Genomic DNA, 20,458 nt, shown 5'->3' on the forward strand with positions numbered 1-20,458 from the left:
GCGGTTCCTTTTACCCACGTGTCAAGCTGACAACTGAAGCTATCCAGCACTATCAGAATACCACACCTAGCTCTACAGGATATTGATTTTAAAAAAGACTGCCAATTTTTTTATACTACTGCTTCTCAACCATTTTTTTCATTATTCCCCAAGAGTCTTTTTAGGCATCTTTTATAACACCTCATATGAGGTTTTTTTAATGCCACAGACAAACTATATCCAGTATATATTTAAACCTTACACAATAAGATTATCTGTTCTCTCCAAGAATCAATCACTTTCACCCCCTTGAATGTCATAGGGCTCAACTGAGAATGCATAAATTACCACCTGACCTCACAGTAGACTTCCAGCTTCCAGGATGGAGGAAATGGATTTCTGTTAAGCTAATTTGATGATTAATCTTCACTGTCAATTTAACTGGATTTAGAATCACCATGGAAACACACCTCTGGGTGTATCTATGAGTATTTCCAGAAAGGTTTAACTAAGGAAAGACTCACCTCAAATGTGGGTAACATCATCCCAAAGGCTGGGCTCCAAGAATGAATAAAAACAAGAAAGCTAAAGATGGCATTCATCTCTCCCTGATTCCTGACTCTGGATGCAATGTGACCAGCTGCCTCACGTCCCTACTGCCCTGACTTCCCCATCATGACAGACAATACCCTCAAACTCTAAGTCAAAACCAACTCCTCCTTTGGTTGCTTTTGTTGGTTATTTTGTTATAGCAACAAGAAAAGTAACTAACACAGCATTTAGTTATGACACCCAAGAAAATTCATACATACACTAAATACAAAAAGTAACTGCACAGTAGACCAAAAGACATGTTACCAAGGGGTTAAGAGCAGGGGGACATCTGGATTCTGATCTGAGCTCAGTCCCTTTAACACTACTGTAACATTTAACCCTCTTCTTTATAAAATGACTAGCATCAGGTAGCACTTCCTCAGGTTCTTTAAAACTTTCAAACTAAGGGGCTGGAGAGATGATTCAGCAGTTAAGAGCACTGGCTGGTCTTGAAGAGCACCCAGGTTTGGTTCCCAGCACCCCCATGACAGCTAACAAGTGTCTATAACTCCAGTTCCAGGGGATTCAACAGCCTCTTTTGGCCTCCATGGGCATTTGCACGCATGTGATGACTTACACACATGCAAGAAAAACACTCATACGTACAAAATAAGTATTAAAGATTTATCTTTTAAAAACTTTCAAACTAAAAGCATTTAACTCATTATATACTACGGCACAAGCATTACAGTACCAGGAGTCTATCCTAAGGAAGTAATGATGGATATTCATGAAGATTAGTTCTAAGCAAGTTCATGACCATTGTATTTGATGGAAAAACAAAATCTATAGTCTATTCCACAATAAAGTATATTAAATCACTATGCAGATGGGCAATTCAGTCGACAGCTAGCGGCCAGGAAAGGGAGACTTTCTTTTTCAGGGTGTTCCCAGTGTTAGCTCCAGTGGATAGCCATACACCCATGCACAAACAGGCAACACTAACTGGACCTAGACAAGAAGTTGGGAGGGGGACAGGGGAAGATATAGGGATACATGAGGAGGGAAATGGAGAATGGGTATATTTCATTGTATACACGTATGAAGTTCTTGAAAATAAAGAAAATTTTACTAAAAAAGAATATCCTGCCATTAAAATGGATACTGTGAGTACATATTTGTTAAATTAATCTATTTTTTAAAAAAACCTGCCTCTTTAACAATTGTATAGTGTTGAGAAACTTTGTTCTTTGAAATCACAGACAAGCAAAAGTTTTGCTTGAAATCCCATTACTGAGAATGGAACATCTATCTTACTTTTGCAAGCCATTAGTTTTTGTTTTGCTTATCTTGTTGGGGCGTTGTTTTTTGTTTCTTTTTAAAATGGGGCCTGGATATGTAGCCCAGATTAGTGTGGAACTCTCCCAAGGCTCCTGAGACAAAGATCACAAGCACCACAAGCACATATCACCACAACCAGCCATGAGTGACTTTTTTTTAGATAGGGTCTCCTTGTAGCCCCAGCTGACCTGGAGCTCACTATGTAGACCAGGCTGGCTTTGAACTCAGAGATCCACCTGCCTCTGCCTCCTGAGTGCTGGAATCAAAGGCGTGTGCCACCATGCCCAGCCATGAGTGACTTTTAAAAAATGGTTTTTATAGTTGACTAACCCTAAGCCAAAATACTTAAGACATTCTGAAGCTTTGAAAAACAAGTACGCCTAGCCAGGTGTGGTGGTGCATACCTTTAATTCCAGCACTCGGGAGGCAGAGGCAGGAGGATCTCCAAGCCAGCCTGATCTACACAGTGAGTTCCAGGCCAGCTGGGGCTACAGGGAGACACTGTCTCAAAAAGACCAAAAGAAAAAAGAAAAGAAAAACAAGTACACCTAAGAAACCATCACCATAATAAAGATAATGCGCATATTTGCCTCTCCCAAGTTTCCTGGTACCCCTTTTGTAATACCCCTCAGACCTCTTTGCTCCCACTCAAAATCCCTAAGTAACCACTGCTGTCACTGTATATCAGTTTGCATTATTTAATTTCACACAAAGTAAACCATACACTATGTGCTTTTTGTCTGGCTTCTTTCACTCAGCATAACTGAGATGCATTCATGTTTTTGTAGGAGTTCATAGTTCACTCCTTTTTATTTCTGAGTGATAGTCCCACGAATGGGTTACCCCAGAAAAAGCATTTCTTATTTCCAACTCAAAGTGCCTCATAAGAGGTTTCAGAGAGGTTTTGCATTTATCTTAACTTTGTCATTCAAGCAATTAGGACTCTGTGTCTATTTAAATCAGAGCTGGTATTAATTCCACCACACACAGTCCTGTTTTGCTTTGAGTCTTTCAAAGTATTGCTTCATTTAAATTTTAACCTAATCTTTGTGCAAAATTAATAAACCTAACTTTGTGGAACTACAGTTATATTCTTCTTAAGATTTATGTGTTTTGTCAACTGAAATGAATGTTCATGGCTACATTAAATAAAAACAGTAGAGTATGATGCCATTTTTGTTATTAAAATATAAATGCATGGGACTGGAGAGATGGTTCAGTGGTTAAGAGCACTGGCTGCTCTTGCAGAGGACCAGGGTTCAATTCCCAGCACCTACATGGTGGCTAACAACTGTCCTTAACTCCAGTTCCAGGGAATCTGTCGCCCTCTTCTGACCTCCATGGGCATTGAACAACACAAGTGCACTTACACACATGCAGGCAATATACTCATACACATAAAATTAAAAACTAAACATAAATATATATAAATGCATGATGGAATGGAGATATAGTTCAATGGTAGAGTGTTTGCTTATCATGCATAAGGCCCTGGATTCAATCCCCAGTGCCACACCACCAAAAAATAGTGTGTACACACATATACAGAAAAAGAGAGTACATATACCTGTATTACCAAATACAGCAAACATGTTTTCTACTAAGATTAAAGATAGCTACCAAAAAAAAATGGCAATATTATTTAACTAAATCATAGTTACTTTCTAGGCTGCCACAATGATACAGGGACTAGTATACTCATTTACAATTACTGTTGAGTTTAAGCTATAGATCCACAGGTGCTACTCTAGAAGGGTCAGTAGAACTTAAGGAAAATCATGATCCTTGGTGTCTGGAACCAAAACAGACATGTAGGGCTATAAATCTTATCCAAAAAATATGAATGGAATTTGTTAATTTTTAGAGTTTATACAGAGCCCATTGATAACTTCTACATTTCTGGCCTTTATAATTCAGTCTTTAATTATTCTGTATAAAGCTTAGCAAGAGTAGTTTATTTTTATTTAGTATTTACAAAATGCCCACCCACTAATCACAACAATACTGTTACAAAGTAGGTCGAAATATATTAATATATTTTTGGCATTTAGTTCACTTGCTTACATGCTAATTGTCAGTTAATGATAGGTTCCTTATAGCAAAATTAAAATTTAAACCTAAGGTATGCCCCAAACATTTTTATAATTAAGGACTGGAAAAGCAGGGCAGAAGAACTGGCTCAACGGGTAAGGGCACCTGGAGAAGAGTCTGAATATCTGAGTTCCATTCCAGGGGCCCAATGTGGTGGAAGGAGAAAAGCCAACTTCTTCAAGCTGTCCTCTGACCTGTACACAAGTACCCGCATACACACACAAATAAAAATAAATGTAACTTTTTTGTTGTTGGTTGTTTGAGACAGGGTCTCCCTGAAGCCCAGGCTGGCCTGGAACTCGTTATGTAGACCAGGCTGGCCTTGAACTCAGAGATCTGCCTGACTCTGCCTCCGGAGTGCTTGGATTAAAGGTATATGCCATCACTCCCGGTCATAAAATTATTTTTTAAACTAAAAAGACATCTCATTTCTTTGTGTGTGCTCTCGGAGTCGAACCCAGGGCCCTGCACAAGCTCGGCAAGCATGCTCTATCACTGAACTACATTCCCCAGCCCATTTAATTTCCTTTCAATGCTCCATTCCTGTCCGGCAACACACGCATCCCAAATTTAACCTCTTTGTGATGTATAAAAACTTAAAACAATATGCAACAAGGAAGCTTCCTCTGCATGTAAATACACTCTAATGTGCTTCCTCCTATTATTTTCTATTAAGGCTACAAATTAGTAGGAAAATAATAGTGCCGCCCACAGGCTTGCCTGACAACAGACAGCAGGAGTAAATGAGCCAAAGGACCGAAACGCTGACAAATTTTAATAAGCTAGGCTGCCCTGAATTCAGAGAAACACCAACTGTGAATTGCACATTGGGCGCGGCTTCAGACTTCACGGAGCCCACCCGGGAAGTATCCAGAAACCGCTGACCTTAGAGAGAAAAAGCCGCTTCCACTTCAGCATCTCCAAGAAGAGGAAGCCAAGCCTACACAGCCTCAGAACCGTTTGGACCTAGACCCGGCTGCCCCTCTGCCCGGCTCCCAGCTCACCCCTCGCGCCCGCGCCTTACACCTGAGCCCACCCCGCACCCAGGTCCGCAGGGCCCCACGATGTCCTCAGTCAGGCCTCGGAATCCGGCTCCGGAGTCGCCGTCCTAGACTCCGCGTCTCCACCAACGTGGCCAACAGCGCCAGCAACACCCGGAACCCTGCCCGCCCACCGCGCCCACGTGATTCCCCGGCGCCCCCGCCCACCGCGCCCACGTGACCCGCACCGGCCTCCGCGCGCGGCGTGGATCGCGGCCGGAGCCGCCATTGTTCCGCCGGGGGAGGACAGCGGGGCCTGGCGCTGGCGCCCCGACGCCGCTTAGCGGCCGCCTCTGGAGACACTCCGTCCCCGCGGCCCCCTCTCCTCCAGGCGGCGGCGGCGGCGTGAGGCCGGTGCGGGGACCTGGGAGCCCCTCGGCGGCAGCGACCGATCCCCGGCTCCGGCGCGAGGGGCGGCCGCGATGCGCTCGGCCTGAGGCGGCGCGGCCCTCTTCGCTTCTCTCGGCTCTTCCTGCGGCGTCCGTGTACCCCAGCGTCATCCCGCGAGTCCCTCTGACGGGAGGGAAGATGGCTGCACGGAGCTGGCAGGACGAGCTGGCCCAGCAGGCCGAGGAAGGCTCAGCCCGGCTGCGGGAGATGCTCTCGGTCGGCCTAGGCTTCCTGCGCACCGAACTGGGCCTCGACCTGGGGCTGGAACCGAAGCGTTACCCGGGCTGGGTGATCCTGGTGGGCACCTGCGCGCTCGGACTGCTGCTGCTCTTCCTGCTAGGCTACGGCTGGGCCGCGGCTTGCGCCGGCGCCCGCAAGAAGCGGAGGAGCACGCCCCGCAAGCGGGAGGAGGCGCCCGCCCCGGCCCCGGCCCCAGAAGACTCAGCCCAGCTGAAGAATGTCCGAAGCGAAGAGCAGAAGAAAAAGAACCGGAAGAAGCTGCCCGAAAAGCCCAAAGTGAGTCGGGGCTAGGGGCCGGGCCGGCGGGGAAGGGAGCCAAGAGCGGAGGATGAGGTGATAGATGTACACCTTCCTTGAGGAGTAGGGCAAAGTCGGGAGGTGTAAGGACCGGTGGGAAAGGCCAGTTTCCTAGAAGGAAGTCGGATCTGGGGGCTGGGCGGGGGGCGGTTAGGTATAAAAACTAACCAGACTTCTATCCATCCTTGACAGCCCCGAGGGCATACCCTTCCCCGAGGCCTTACTGAATTAGGCTGCTTGTGGGAGATTCTGGGACTTTACAGTGAAGTTGGGAAGTTCTGGAAAGACTTTTCCTGGAAGACAGATGCCTATCTCGAGTCACATTGAGACTGTAGCTAGTGGTGGTTTATAAACGGTGACCTCAAAATTCAGGCTTAAAGAGGATTAAAGGTGTCCAGATCTGGACATGCTTCCATCTTAGTTGGAAGTGTTAAAAGGAAATGGTTGCCCTGTCTTGGTCTGGTGTATGTGGCCAGTGGAGGCTGGAACAGAAGCTGGACAAGAGGGAGTATCTGTCGTCATAATCTTTGGGGGTATATGGTCCCCTGAGAAAAAATAAGGCAAGTTCAGCTATATATTCCATGGTGTGGGAGGTTTTTGAAATTAAGTAAAAAGGAGTGACAGATCGGAATGCTAAGGTTAAGAGATTTCAAGCACCAATTTGCTGGACCACGTGCAGAAATGTAGAAGGCATCCCACATCTTTATCAGGCCTTCATGTTTTGCTTCTGCCTTCTGTATTACCATTACCCCCTGATATTTTTTTTTCCTAGTTTTATATATGTATTTGATGAGGGGCCGGAGTGCCATGGTATGCATGCGGAAGTTAGAGAACTTGGAGTCCGTTTCTCCTTTCACCACGTGGGTCCTGGGATTAAACTGGAAAGTCAGGCTTGGCAGTCACTGAACCATCTTAACTAGCCTATTTTATGTATTTTTAAAAATATTTTACAGTTGAGGATATAGAGAATATGCACAATTAGAAACATCTCCTAACCTATTTTTATATCAACTGAATATGATGCTTCACCTTTTCAGAACAATTGAGACTAAGTATCAAGTTCTTACATTGTGGAGGTGCTCTCTGGTATTTTTGATGGGCAGTGCAAGGTTCACACTTAGGAGTTAGAGTCAATCAGAGAGAGTAGTGTGGGAAAGACAGATTCATAGATGCAGGCAGAGTAGTTCTGTAGGAGAAATTTGGGTAAGAGCTTGCAGAGTCGAGTTTCACTTCAAACAAGGATATTAGTAACAGAAAAAGACTGATAGGTCATATAATAAGTATTCATATTTTGCTTACTGATTAGAATGATGCTAGATAGGAAACCTAGAAGAATATCATTTTGATACTTAAATTTAAAAATATTTTATTTTTTTATTTATTTTATTTAAAAATAATAAATAAAAAGTTGTAGACAGCATCAGGGGTTACCAGAAAGAAATGTTCTGATGAAAATAGAATACTTGGCTCTCGGTGAAGAAGGTGATCTTGAAACAAACCACATACATTAGTCCTAAGGCCTGTGTGGATTGTGGCAAGTTGTGAAAATTTCAAAGCCTCTTTGGGACGTTTAGAATTTCAGATGGACTTGAGGCGAGAGACAGGTGCTCCAAGAGTCCATTTGAAGTGTATCATGGCACTCAGATGACTCATCTGAAGGAGGAAGAGAGTGAGTGGTACATGCTTACACTGCAAAAACTGCACATCAGCCTGAGATTTACCCCATCCTCCTTTTCATTTGAGTTAAGGAACGAGGAAAATGGATAATCTACCAAGATATTTGAGGTGTAGAGTGGTAGACTGACTGGATCATATAATGTGAATTGGGTGAAAAAGTGTAACTTTTATCTACCAGATAACAAAAATGCATTGGAGAAGTAATGGCCTTCAAACTTTTGACTGCAACTCAGAATAAAATATATTTTATATTGCAACACAGGCACAAGTTGTGTTTTTCTTTCAATGTTATTTATGACCCACAAAATTGGTTTCACCTTTAATTATAAGACCTGACCCCAGTTAGAAAAATGCTACAAGGCTAAGTATAAACTTTATTTGGTATTGATTATATGCCCAGCCTGTGCTACATATTTACTTGGGGGACAGACAGACATAGATACTGGGTACAGACTGAAAGCAGGAATAAGAATATTCTATGTCTCACTGTGAAGGGGATGTAAAAGTAAAAGCTCAATTTCTCCCAGGGAGTTGAGTGGATGGGTGGGTTGGTTGGTTGGTTGGTTGGTTGGTTGGTTGGTTGGTTGGTTTTTTTGAAGAAGGTCTCATTTTGTAGTCCTGGGTGACCTGGAATTCTATGTAGACCAGGCTACCTCTGCCTCTCAAGTGCTGAGACTAAAGGCATGCACCACCATGCCCAGGCCCTCAGTGATCTTTGTATCCCAGTTATGGAAAAATAGATATAAGTCAGCTTTTCTGTCTATGGGCTGTGTGTTCATAAGTTCAACTAAGGATCAAAACTTTATTTTTAGGGGCCAATAATGTAGCCCAATTAGAAAGTATTTGCTTAGCATGCATGAAGCCCTCAGTTCAGTGTCTAGCACTACATAAACTGGGAATGGTAGCACGTGCCTGTAATCCTACCACTTGAGGTAGAGACAGGAGGATCAAACTTTGAAGGCATCCTCTACCACTTGGGGAGCTTGAGGTCAGCTCAAGGCATGAGACTCAGTACCCTCCAAAAATTTTGTTTTAAAAAGTTGCTATACTAAACAGGTACAGACTTTTTCTTGTAATTATTCCCTAAACAATAAAGTGTAACAACTGTATATATAGCATTTACTTTGTAATAAGTAATCTAAAGATGATTTCAAGTATGTGAGGATATGTGTAAGTGACATATGACTACTACATGGTTTTATTATAAGATAAGGGACGTAGGCATCTGTAATTTTGGTATCCTTTAGAGTTCTGGAATCAATCCCCTATGGATACTAAGGGGCTACTTTACTCAAAGTATCAATACAGTGTCACTGTGGGTCTTGGTGTGCACCAAATGCCTAATCACAGAAGTTGCTTTGTTTGTTTGTTTTTGAGATGGGGTCTCCCTATAGCCCCAGCAGACCTGGAACTTGCTATGTAGACCTGGAGTGGTCTGGATCTCACAGAGATCTGCCTGCCTCTGCCTCCCAAGTGCTGGGATTAAAGGTGTATGCCACCATGCCCCTCAGAAATTGCTTTTTTTTTTTGGTCTTTTTGAGACAGGGTATCCCTGTAGCCCCAGCTGGCCTAGAACTCACTATGGAGACCAGGCTGGCCTTGAACTCACAGAGATCTACCTGCCTCTGCCTCCCCAGTGCTGGGATTAAAGGCATGCGCCACCACACCCAGCCAGAAATTGGTTTTTTAAAAAGTGCTTGAATCAAAGTGTAGTGGAAAGGCCTGAGAAACAGCAAAGGCCTAGGGTTGGAAGTCTGAACCTGGCAGAAATAGGGAGCTGTAAACTTGAACATTTAACCTTATCTGTTTGGCTTACTGTGTTTATAAATTTAAGCTCTTAATTAAAACACTGAAGAATTCTCCCTTCCTGGATATTTGCAGTACAGTCACTTTGAATGCTCCTTAAAATTTATAGATTCCTGAGCCCTGCTTCAAATCTTAAAAGTTCAAACTTTATAGAACTGGATCTTATATCTGACTCTTGCCCAGGCTGCTCTTGCATTTCTGGGCTCAAATGGTTCTCTAGCCTCAGCCTCCTGAGTACTTGGGACTATAGATCTGCACCACTGCCTGGCTTTTGGTATCTGTGTTTGTAACAAACTGTCTTGGTGTAATCCATGTCTATTAATGTGAAAATCAATGGAAGAGCGCTGCCAACGCTCATACTGTAAGATCTTTTTTGTAAGCTAGTCAAGGTGGCTCATGCCTGTGATCTCAGCATGTATGATCTCATGTATGAAGCAGGAGAATTACTGTGAGGTTGAGGCTAGCCTGGGCTACATACTGATTTCCAGGCCAGCCTGGGCTACAGTGTGAGACAGAAAAACAAAGATCTTCCTAGCCAGGTGTGGTGGAGTAGGCCTGTAATCCTAGGACTCAGGAAGCAGAGAAAGGGAAATCTTGAATTTGAGGTCAGCCTCAGCTAATACGAGACTCTGTCTCAAACAAACAAACAAAAAATCTAAGTGGAGCCACCTGTCTGCATTCAGGTAGATTCAGTGATGTAAACTACTAGTTTCTTTAAATGGACATTGTTTCAGGACATTTTTGCCCACATATAATTTTGCTCTCATCTTTTTATTCCATTCCGTAGTTTTCCCTTAAATCATTCCAAGTTTGCAGCCCCGTTTCCCTTCCTTTTTTTTTTTTTTTTTTTTTTTTTTTTTTTTTTTTTTTTTTTTCTTCTTTTTTTTTTTTGATATTTTTGAGACAGTGTCTCCCTGTAGCCCCAGCTGGCCTAGAACTCACAGAGATCTGCCCGCCTCTGCCTCCTGAGTGCTGGGACTAAAGGTGTTGTGTGCCACCATGTCCGGCTTTGCAGGCCCATTTTCAAAATATATGTACGTTTGGGGGTGTCCGTGTCGGGCGGGTGTTTGTAGGCCAGAAGTCAACAGTGGATATCTTCCTCAATTCTCCACCATATGTTTAATATATTGTTTTTTTGAGAACTTTATACATGTATACAATGTATTTAGATCATACCAACCCCCATTCCTCCACCCAGCTCCCTTCACTCAATCCCCCAACATGTCCTCCTCCCAACTTCATGTCCTAATTTTTTTTAATGACCAACCAACTCCAATTAGAGCTGTTCATATGCATGTGGATGTAGGACCATCCACTGGAATTTAGGCAACATCTCAGTGGCTGTCCCCACAAAGAGAACTGACTCCCTCCCCTAGAAGCCTCTCAGCTAAGATTGAGACCTCCTGAACCCCACTCCCATCCACGCTGGAATTTTGACTGGTTTGATCTTGGGCAGGTAACCACAACTGCTGTGAGTTGATACATAAAATAACTGTCCTGTTCAAAGACAGTATTTCACAGCAATCTTCCCCATCCTCCCACTGGTACATTCTTTCCTCCCTCTCTTCCTTAGTGTTCTCTGAACCTTTTGGCAGGGCGTGGTATATAGCTATCTCATTTAGGACAGAGCAGTCACAGTCACTTAGTCTCAGCTCTTTGATCAGTTATGAGTCACTATGTTAACTGCTGCCCACTGCAGAAAGCTTCTCTGGCTGAAGTTGAGAGAAGCACTAATCTATGGGTGTAAACATAATTAGAAAGCAGTTTGACAACATGTCCATTTAACACAGCAATAGTAATAGGTTCCCCTCACCCCTAGGGCCTGTGACCATATTCCCTAACCTTGGGCTTCTGATCAGGTTTGTAGTACCAGGCATGAATTTCCCCCTGTGGAATAGTCCTCAAAACTAGTCATAAAGCACTTGATTACCTCCGTAACAGTCATGCTTCAGTGGGCACACCTTACCTGGCAGGTTGGTATTATAGCAGTGTTGGGCAAGATCATTGATGTGCTATAGTCTCTCCCACCCCACCCCCAGTGACCTGCACAGCACCTTCCTTATGAAAGCTAGCCAGTGGGGAGGAAGTTTCCTAGTCAGTTCCAGATTGATTTCTCTAGGTCCCACAACCAAAGTGTTCCACCTTATTTTTTGAGACAGGTTCTCTCATTGAAGTTGGAGCTTGCTGGTAGGCTAGCAAGCTTCAGGGATCCCCACCTATTGTCCACCCCATTACAGAAGTTCTATATAGAAGCTGCTGTGCCTGGCTTTTATGGGGGTTTGGGGATTTGAACTCAGATCCTTATGCTTATGTGGCTGGTATTTTACCAACTGAGCCATTTCCCCAGCACCCCAAGATTTTTAAAAAATATTTTATTTTATTTTATTTTATGTGTATGAGTATTGCCTACATGTATGTGAGTGCACCTGTGTCGTGCAATGCCTCAGAGGTCAGAGAGGGCTTCAGATTCCCCCTGGAACTGGAGTTAAGGATGGTTTATGCCATGTGGGTGCTGGCAATTGAACCTGGGTCCTCTGCAAGAGTGGCCAGTGCTCCAGGCCCCCACCTCATTTGTTTTTAAATTTTTGTTTTTATTTGTAGAGTTGGTGGTATTAGTTTTTTTGACTATATTTCAAGCTATATTTTAAATTCATTTAAAAGCTTTTTTTATTTATGTGTATGAGTGGTTTGCCTGCATACAAATACATGTACCTGTGTTTTGTGATGCTGGAGAGGCCAGAGGGAGCATCAGATCCCTTGGAACTAAAGTTACAGGTGGGTGTTAGCTGTCATGTGGGTGATGGGATCCCCGGTTCTCTCTAAGAATAGCCAGTGCTCTTAATCACTGAGCTATCTCTGCAGCCCATGTCAGTTTGATTTTTAAGATTTTTCTTTTATTTAAATTTTTTTTGTTGGCGTGTACTTAGGTGTTGGTATATATGCCATGTGTGCAAAGGCTTGCAGAGGCCACTAGAGGTCATTGGATTCCCTGGAAGTGAAATTACAAGCATCTGAGCTGGGAGCATGTAGGTGCTGGGAACTAAACCTGGGTCCTCTGCAGTAGCAGCAAGAGTTCTAACAGTTGAATCCTCTCTCTAGCTCCTCAGTTTGATTTTTATCCTCTAATAAAATCTTACCATAGGTCTTTTAGTATGACTTGCAAGTCCTCCATTTCTGAAAGAGAGAGGGGGCACTTTTCACGTGTTGACCATTTTTTAAAATTCATCTTTCATATATTTTTCCTGATACCCAGCTTCAATATGGGTTTTGTTTTGTTTCATTTGGTCTTTTTAAGACAGGGTCTATCTGTAGCCACAGCTGGCCTGGATTCACTATGGAGACTAAGGTAGCCTCAAATTCACAAAGATTCACCTGCTTCTGCCCCCCAAGTACTGGGATTAAAAACGTGCCACCATACCTGGCTCAGTGTGTATTTTAAATAGCATTCAGTATATGTTTTTCATTTGGCTTTTTAATCTGAGTAAGGATTTTAGTAGGCTTTGAGACATTAGATAACTGGTCTTTAACAGTTGTTGCTTTGAATTTCAGCTGGAAGCACATAATCAGGATCAACTTAAAAGAAAATTCATTTTAGTGAGCAAGTGTATATTGTAGAAATCTTCATAAACATTTGTCATCATGTAATTTGGGATATTTCTAAACTCAATGACTAGAGCTAGTGTTTTGTCTTATATAACTTTGCACAGTGCTTGGCACTTTAAAAAGTAATTACTGAATTTGGGACTGGAGAGATCGCTCTTACAGAGACCCTGGGTTCAATTTCCAGCACCCACATGGCAGCTAACAACTATTCATAATTCCAGTTCTAGAGGATCCAATGCACTCTTCTCACCTCTGTGGGCATTACATGACATGAGTGTGCTGCAGGCAAAATACTCATATACATAAAAATAAATACAAAATTTTAAAAATAAGTACTGAATGCATAAACTAGTAAGATGTTCTAGCAAAATATTTGTGCAGTTTTTTTAATTCTTCATACCAGATAGTTATTTATGCAGGTCCACCTTTTTACTTTTACAACAGGCGATGGCTACCTTATCTGACTTTAATTTTGTAAGCTTCATCATATATTCAGTAAGTTGTTCTAATGGTATGCAGTGTCTTTAGTAATTACTAATACTCTAGTTTTAATGACACTGCCCTACTTTATGAGTTCTACTACCTTTTGCTTAGACTATTCTGACAATGCCCTAACTGGTTTTCCTGCTTCCAGTGTCTTTCTTGTTAACTTTTCTACCTACCTTCTCATGCCAGTTGAATCTTTTGTAGCCATTTGTGACCATGGGACTTCCATTTTCACATCTTTTTAGTGGTTTCCACATGAGCTATGGCATAAGATACAAAGTCCACAATATGCAAGTAATGCTTTTTTCCTTTTATATTTTGTTTTGTTACTTTTATGTGTATGAGTATATTCCCTGCATGTGTTTAAGTGCACCTGTGTTGTGGAATGCCTGTGGAGGTCAGAAGAGGCCTTGGATCCCTTGGAACTGGAGTTACAGGCAGTTATCAGCCATCATGTGAGTGCTGGGAATCTAACCCAGGTCCTCTGCAAGAGCAGGCAGTGTGCTCTTAACCACTGAGCCATCTCTCCATCCCCATTTCACCATTACTTCTAAGATAAATATTCTGTTTAACTAGATTTCTGTGTGTCCGTTTATACTTTTTTTTCATCTATTAAAGGACCCTTTTGCTCTGCCAAATTTTTATTTTGTTGAGACTGTGTAGCCCAAGCTAACTGGAAATCACATTCACCCTGCTTTGGCCTCCTGTGTGCTGGGATCACCTGTGTGCACCACTATCCCAACTTCTCTCTCCCAATTTTAACCATTCAGAGCCCAGCTATCATACTGCTTCAACTCAAAGCGCCCCCTAGCTCCTCATCTAGAATGTTCCTTACAGCATCTGTCAATAATATTCCGTGGTGTGTGTTTTTTGTGGGTTGTGTGTGTGTGTGTGTGTGTGTGAGATATAGTCTCACTATGCAGCACTGACTATTGGAACTCACTCTGTAGACCAGCCTGGCCTTGAACTCATACAGATCTGCCTGCTTTCTGCCTCCCGAGTGCTGAGATTGAAGGTGTGAGCCACTGCACCTGGCAGAATAATTCCATTTTAAATGAAAACTGTAGATGCTGTGGTTTAAAGTCAAAATGACCTGTTTATGTTCTTCTTCCTAATAGTCTTTCAGCAAGTATCTAAACATCTCATTAGGGCTTACATACAGAGGAGATACTTTATAAATACTAATGGAGCAGATCAGTAGTCAGTTCTCATGATTTATAGTCTTCATGTTCTATAAAGTCACAGTAGACATTGAATTAGAAATACTTCAAGTGCATGCCTGTAATCTCCATACTCTGGAGTCTGAGACAGGAGAATTACCTAAAGTTTAAGGCCAACATGTCCTATATAATGAGTTCTAGACTAGCCAGGACTACATAATGAGTCCCTGTCTCTAAACAACAAAGCCCAACATGATGGCACTGGTGAGACAGAGGCGGGCAGATTACCATGAGATTGAGGCCAGCCTGGTCCACATAGTGAATTCAAGCCAGCTGGGGGTACAGGGAGATCTTTTCTCAAAAAACCAAAACCAACAGTGAAAGTACTGGCTATAGAGCTGGGTTGAAAGCAAGTTCTAGGTTCCAGCAAGTCTCTGGTCACAATATTTTCACCAATCAATCAATACATAGCCTTGTTTTATGTGGATTTCTGTTGAAAGACACTATTTAATAGTTAATTCATTACTATTGATTGGACTCAGCCACTAGTACTAGCATTTATGCCTGAGTGGTTTGTCTAATATGTGTATTTTCTCTGTAAGGTATATTATAGCTTCTTACAAATCACTTAGAAACATTAGATAACACTATAGTTCTGTGGTTGGGGGCCATTCTAAACAGTGAAATCATTAACAAAAAGCACAAAAATGCAAAATATGTAGCTAAAAATTACCCCAAAAGGGATACTTGTATATAATTATGAGAACTGAAATATAAGAAGGCAGAATGTTACATTGATTTCAGCTAAGAATATGCCTGTAGGGCCCCTCCAGGTCTTTGCAAATCTATGCATGCCCTTGGATGACCGCAGAAGTACCTCAGACACTGATTTTTATGGCTGTAGTTTTCATGAGTGGGCAGAATCACCACAGCAGGATTTATGAATGCTGAAGATCAGTCATGTCAAAATCTGTACTTTCTCCTATTGCAAGTCTGACATTGTCTCAAACATGATCTCAATTTTTTGCCCTCTCGGTTTTCTTCATTTTTATAAAATGCAAATTACCATTCATGTAATTATTCAAACTAAATACTGAAAAATCATCCTTAAAAGTTGAGCCTGAGCCAGGCATGGTGGCACATGCCTTTAATCAGTCCCAGCACTCAGGAGACCAAGGCAGGAAGATCTTGTGAGATTGAGGCCAGCAGAGGCTACACCCTGTCTGAAAAAAAAAAAAATCATTTATTGGAGGCTGTGGAGATATTTTGCTGGTTAAGAGCACTGGCTACTCTTCCAGAGGGTCTGTGTTCAATTCCCAAAACCTACATAGCAGCTGACCACCATTGGTATCTCCAGTTCCAGGATCTGGCCTCTGTGGGTATGGTACTCATGTAATGTACTTGCGTACATGCAGGCACGGCACTCATACACGTAAAATAAAATAATAAGGCTGGGCATGGTGGCGCACACCTTTAGTCCCAGTATTCCAGGAGGCTGGGGCTACAGGGAGACCCTCTCTCAAAAAGACACTCCCCCATTTTTCTTTTTGTTTTGTTTTGATTTTTTTTTTTTTTTTTTTTTTTTTTTTTTTTTTTTTTTGGTCTTTTTGAGACAGGCTCTCCCTGTAGCCCCAGCTAGCCTGGAACCCACTATGTAGGCCAAGCTGAACACTCAGAGATCTACCTGCCTCTGCCTTCTGAGTGCCGGAATTAAGGTGTGTACCAACATACCCAGCTTATTTGCTAGCTTAAACAACATTACTGGTAGGGATGTTGTTTTGATTTTGGCTTTTGTGGGTTTGGTTGGGTTTGGTTTGGTTTGGTTTTTGGTTTTTATGTTTTGGAAGCAGGGTTTCAGTGTAGCCCCAGGTGACCTCCTGCCTGTGCCTCCCAAGGTGTGAGCCACCGAGCCTAGCATCTATTACTGGTGGCTTTTCAGTTTTTAAAAAGTGCTTTCACAGTCCATTGCTTTTAAGCAAATATTAAAGCTTCTAGAACAGTCTTTCTTCCACTGTCTTACCAGTCTTTAAATTGCACCTTAAAAATCATGATAGAGCTAAAGTGGGATGACAACACACCTTTAATCCCTGCACTTGGGAGGCAGGAGCAGGTGAATTTCTGTGAGATGGAGGCTAGTCTGGTCAACATAGTGAGCTCCAGGCCAGCTTGGGGCTACAGGGAGACCTTGTCTTAAAACAACAAAAGTACATCTCACTAGAAAGCCAGGCATGATAGCTCATGTCTAGTATTCCAGCACTTGGACAGTGGGAAGCAGGAGCATCGGGAATTCAAGGCTAGCATTGGCTACACAGCAAGTTTAAAGCTTAACATGTCTCAAAAAAAAAAAAAAAAAAAAAACTCTCCAGGCATGGTGGCACAGGCCCTTAATCCTAGCACTCTGGAGGCAGAAGCAGGTGGAGCACTGTGATTTCGAAGCTAGCCTGCTCTACAGAGTGAGTTACAGGCCAGCTGAGGCTACAGGAAGACCTCTCAAAAAAGACCAAAAGGGGGGAGAAAGAAAGAAAATCCTTTCCTAGTCATTGTATTTGAAAATGGCGTCTCCTTCTGTATTATTTTAAAACTTTACTGTTTCCTTCATAATAGCTAACCATAATTTGTAACCTACTGATTTACTTTTCCTTTTTTTTTTTTTTTTTTTAGAGTCTTTTCCTAGATTATACAAGACCTCATTAGAATAGATTGCAGGCCATTGGCAAACACTGACACATGAGAACCTTTGTTAATTGTTTACTGAATGAAGTGGTTTATTTGGGTAATCTGTTATTTGAGCTAAATAAATTTATCTTTTGCTGTATTTCCAGTAGAACTGTGGTTGTTCTTGGTTTAGTTGGTAGTAGTTTTACTGGTACTATTAAAAGTAAATTTTATCATTTGACACATCTGCGTTATGGATTGAACCCAGGTTTTGTACATCCTAGGCAAGTGCTGTACCACTGAGTTATAGCTCAGCTCTTTCTTTACCTTAAAGTCTCTATTCCTCTAGAATTCTTGAAAGGATAAGAATGGTCTGCTGGATAGATGACTTCAGCTCTTAAGAGCAGTGTTTCTAGCACATACATTGGCAACTCAACTGCCTGTAACTCCAGCCTCAAATGAGGGCACCTTTACACACATGCCCATAATCCCCCTCCTCCCCACTCCCATCACACACACAAGCATGCACGTGTGCACATACACACATACACACACACACACACACACACACACACACGCACGTACTTGCATGTATTTTTATTTATTTAGTCTTTTTTGAGACAGGATTTCCCTGTAGCCCCAGCTGGCCTGGAACTCTCAGAGATCCACATGCCTCTGCCTCCCGGGTGCTGGGACCACCACACCTGGCTCACACATTTATTTTTTTTTAATTGAGCTTTTAAAATTTCATACAACATTTCCCACTCAAATCCAGACACCGCCCCCCCCCATTGCACACACATTTTAAAAAGTAAAATCTTTTTTACCTGGTATGATGGTGCATGTCTTAATCCCAGTACTCAGGAGGCAAATGCAGGTGCATCTCTGATATTGAGGCTCACCAGTTCTATATAATGAGTTCCAGGTTGGCCAGGGCTACGTAGTGAGACTGTCTCAAAAAACTGAATGAATAAATACATAAATGAATATCTTTTTTAAAAAAAATAATAATGGGCCAGGTGTGGTGGTTACCTGCCTTTGATCCCAGCTCTTAGAGGCAGAGACAGGCAGATCTGTGAGATCAAAGCCAGCTGGTCTCCATAGGGAGTTCAGTCCAGCTGGGGCTATAGGGAGACTGTCTCAAAAAGACAAAAAAAAAAAAAGGAATAATAAACTTTTAAGAGGTACCTAAGAAAAACTTCAGGGTTTACGGAAGTGTGGTCTTGAGATTGAATGAATGCTCAAGGCAAAGGTGAAGCAGTATTCTAATTTCTAGTCTAAGAAGGCCACATTATTTCTGCTATACTTCTGATTTAAATGGCATGCTCCAGGATACTAAGTTGAATTCAGAGAATAAATCCAACTACCCCAATTGAATTATGACTTTATTGCTTTAGTTTTGGAATTAAAAATTTGTTGAAACTTATGACCTTTTAAAAAGCTCCAGAATTTTGGTTACATTTGTTTGGTTATGTGACAAGACTTTTTTAATCTTTTTATTCTGTCAGAGGTCTAGCATAAAAGGCCATTAGTAGTTACGCTCATCTTAGATGCTGGAACAAAAGCCCCCTGAACACTTGTGTGTTCTGCTTTGGCATTATTGATCAGTACTTCTCAAATGTAAGAAGACCTTGGAAATATTTTAAATTATTATTCAAAAGTCAACTAAGTGGGATATTATCTGGAGAGTCTTAAAATTTACTGTGTTTTCTCTCCAACTTGGCTAGTAATTTTGAAATTTTTCCACAGAATGCTGAACTTGTATTAGGCATTAATCAGGGTCCAGGAAAGAAGTACATGGATGTTATGTCACCTATAGTCCTTATCGCAGTACTGTGGAAGCCAGTGGTTTTTTAGTTTTCAGAAATTACTTATGGTATAATTTAGCCTTGGGACGGGTAAATCTTCTCATCTTAAAGTAGCCATGAGCATCTCTGATGTAATTAATAAGGAGATAGTTTATAATCCTTAAGAGTTGAACTTTGTCTAGAATCTTCACCACTAAATGAAATATCTCAGAGTATATATCATATAGATCAGATTTGTGAGATTGTTTTGTTGGTTATGAAGAATTTTTCAGTTGGGGTTGGATTCTAAAATAAGGAGGTAAAGTACTGTGTCTGAAGCTGCAGTGTTTGTAGTTGATAATGACCCAACATTTGGCAGGGTAAAAAAATACAAGTGTGCTTTTAAACTCACAAGATATTATCTGGAATTTATATCTGAATTCTTCACAATTGAAACAAAGAGGGCTGGAGAGATGGTTCAGTGGTTAAGAGCGCTGGCTGCTCTTGCAGTGGACCTGGGTTCGAATCCCTCTATAACTCCCGTTCCAGGGGATCTGATGCTTTCTTCTGGGCATTGAATGACATAGGTGCACTTACACAGATGCAGGCAATACACTCATACATATAAATAAAAATAATACATTTTTTAAAAAATTGGTTGGGCTGGAGAGATGGCTCGGTGGTTAAGAGCACTGGTTGTTCTTGCAGAAGATGCAGGTTCAAATCCCAACACCCACAAGGCAGCTAACAACTGTCCGTAGCTCCAGTTCCAGGGGATCTAACAGACTCTTCTGTCCTCTTGAGAGCATTGCACGACACAGGTGAACTTACCCTACATGCAGGCAATACACGCATACACATAAAATAAAAATAATAAATTTTTAAGAAATTCACCAAGATAAGGTCTTGTTCACTAAAAAATCATGTGCATAAAACCTCTTGCAGTTGCTCAACATGGCACATCCTCAGAAATTGATAGTTATCATTAGGCTGTCTTAAATTGTAATCTGTAAGCTAAACATGATGTCTCTTGAATTTTCAAAATAGCTTGCCTTGATCTTTATGAAGTACATAGTACACTTATGCATGTTTCATATAACTGACCTAAGCAAAAAGTAAGTCTAGTGAAATAGAGAACTGTTCAGGGTTTGGATTTTGGAATTTCAGTTCTGGTCTTTCAGTATGTCTCTCAGAACCCTTATTTATATGTATATATGTGTGTTGTATGTGTTCCTGTGGGTGTGTACACATGTGTGTGCGTGTGTGGTTGACATCAGGTGCCTTCCTCAATCACTATTCACCATATTTTTTGAGGCAGGCTCTTTCACTTCTGGAATTCACCAGTTGACTAGACTAGCTGGCTAATGAGTCC

General features: G+C 41.9%; 1 protein-coding gene across 6 annotated transcripts in view; it reads left to right on the forward strand.

The window, feature by feature from the left end:
* Positions 1 to 5,191: 5,191 nt before the first annotated feature.
* Mtdh (metadherin) overlaps positions 5,192 to 20,458 on the forward strand; it is a 69,921-nt gene continuing 54,654 nt past the window's right edge. For 3 of the 6 annotated variants that reach the window (XM_008831535.3, XM_008831534.2, XM_029562749.1), the window contains exon 1: positions 5,193 to 5,891. In XM_008831535.3, coding sequence (XP_008829757.1) covers positions 5,514 to 5,891 — 378 coding nt within the window. In that variant the 5' untranslated portion in view covers positions 5,193 to 5,513. Of the gene's footprint in view, positions 5,892 to 20,458 lie in introns of all 6 variants that reach the window. The other 3 variants (XM_008831533.3, XM_029562748.1, XM_008831536.3) reach the window with 2 other exon arrangements.

The sequence above is a fragment of the Nannospalax galili genome, unplaced genomic scaffold, assembly GCF_000622305.1.
Source record: "Nannospalax galili isolate Female #2095 unplaced genomic scaffold, S.galili_v1.0 scaffold334, whole genome shotgun sequence".
Lineage (NCBI taxonomy): Eukaryota > Metazoa > Chordata > Mammalia > Rodentia > Spalacidae > Nannospalax > Nannospalax galili.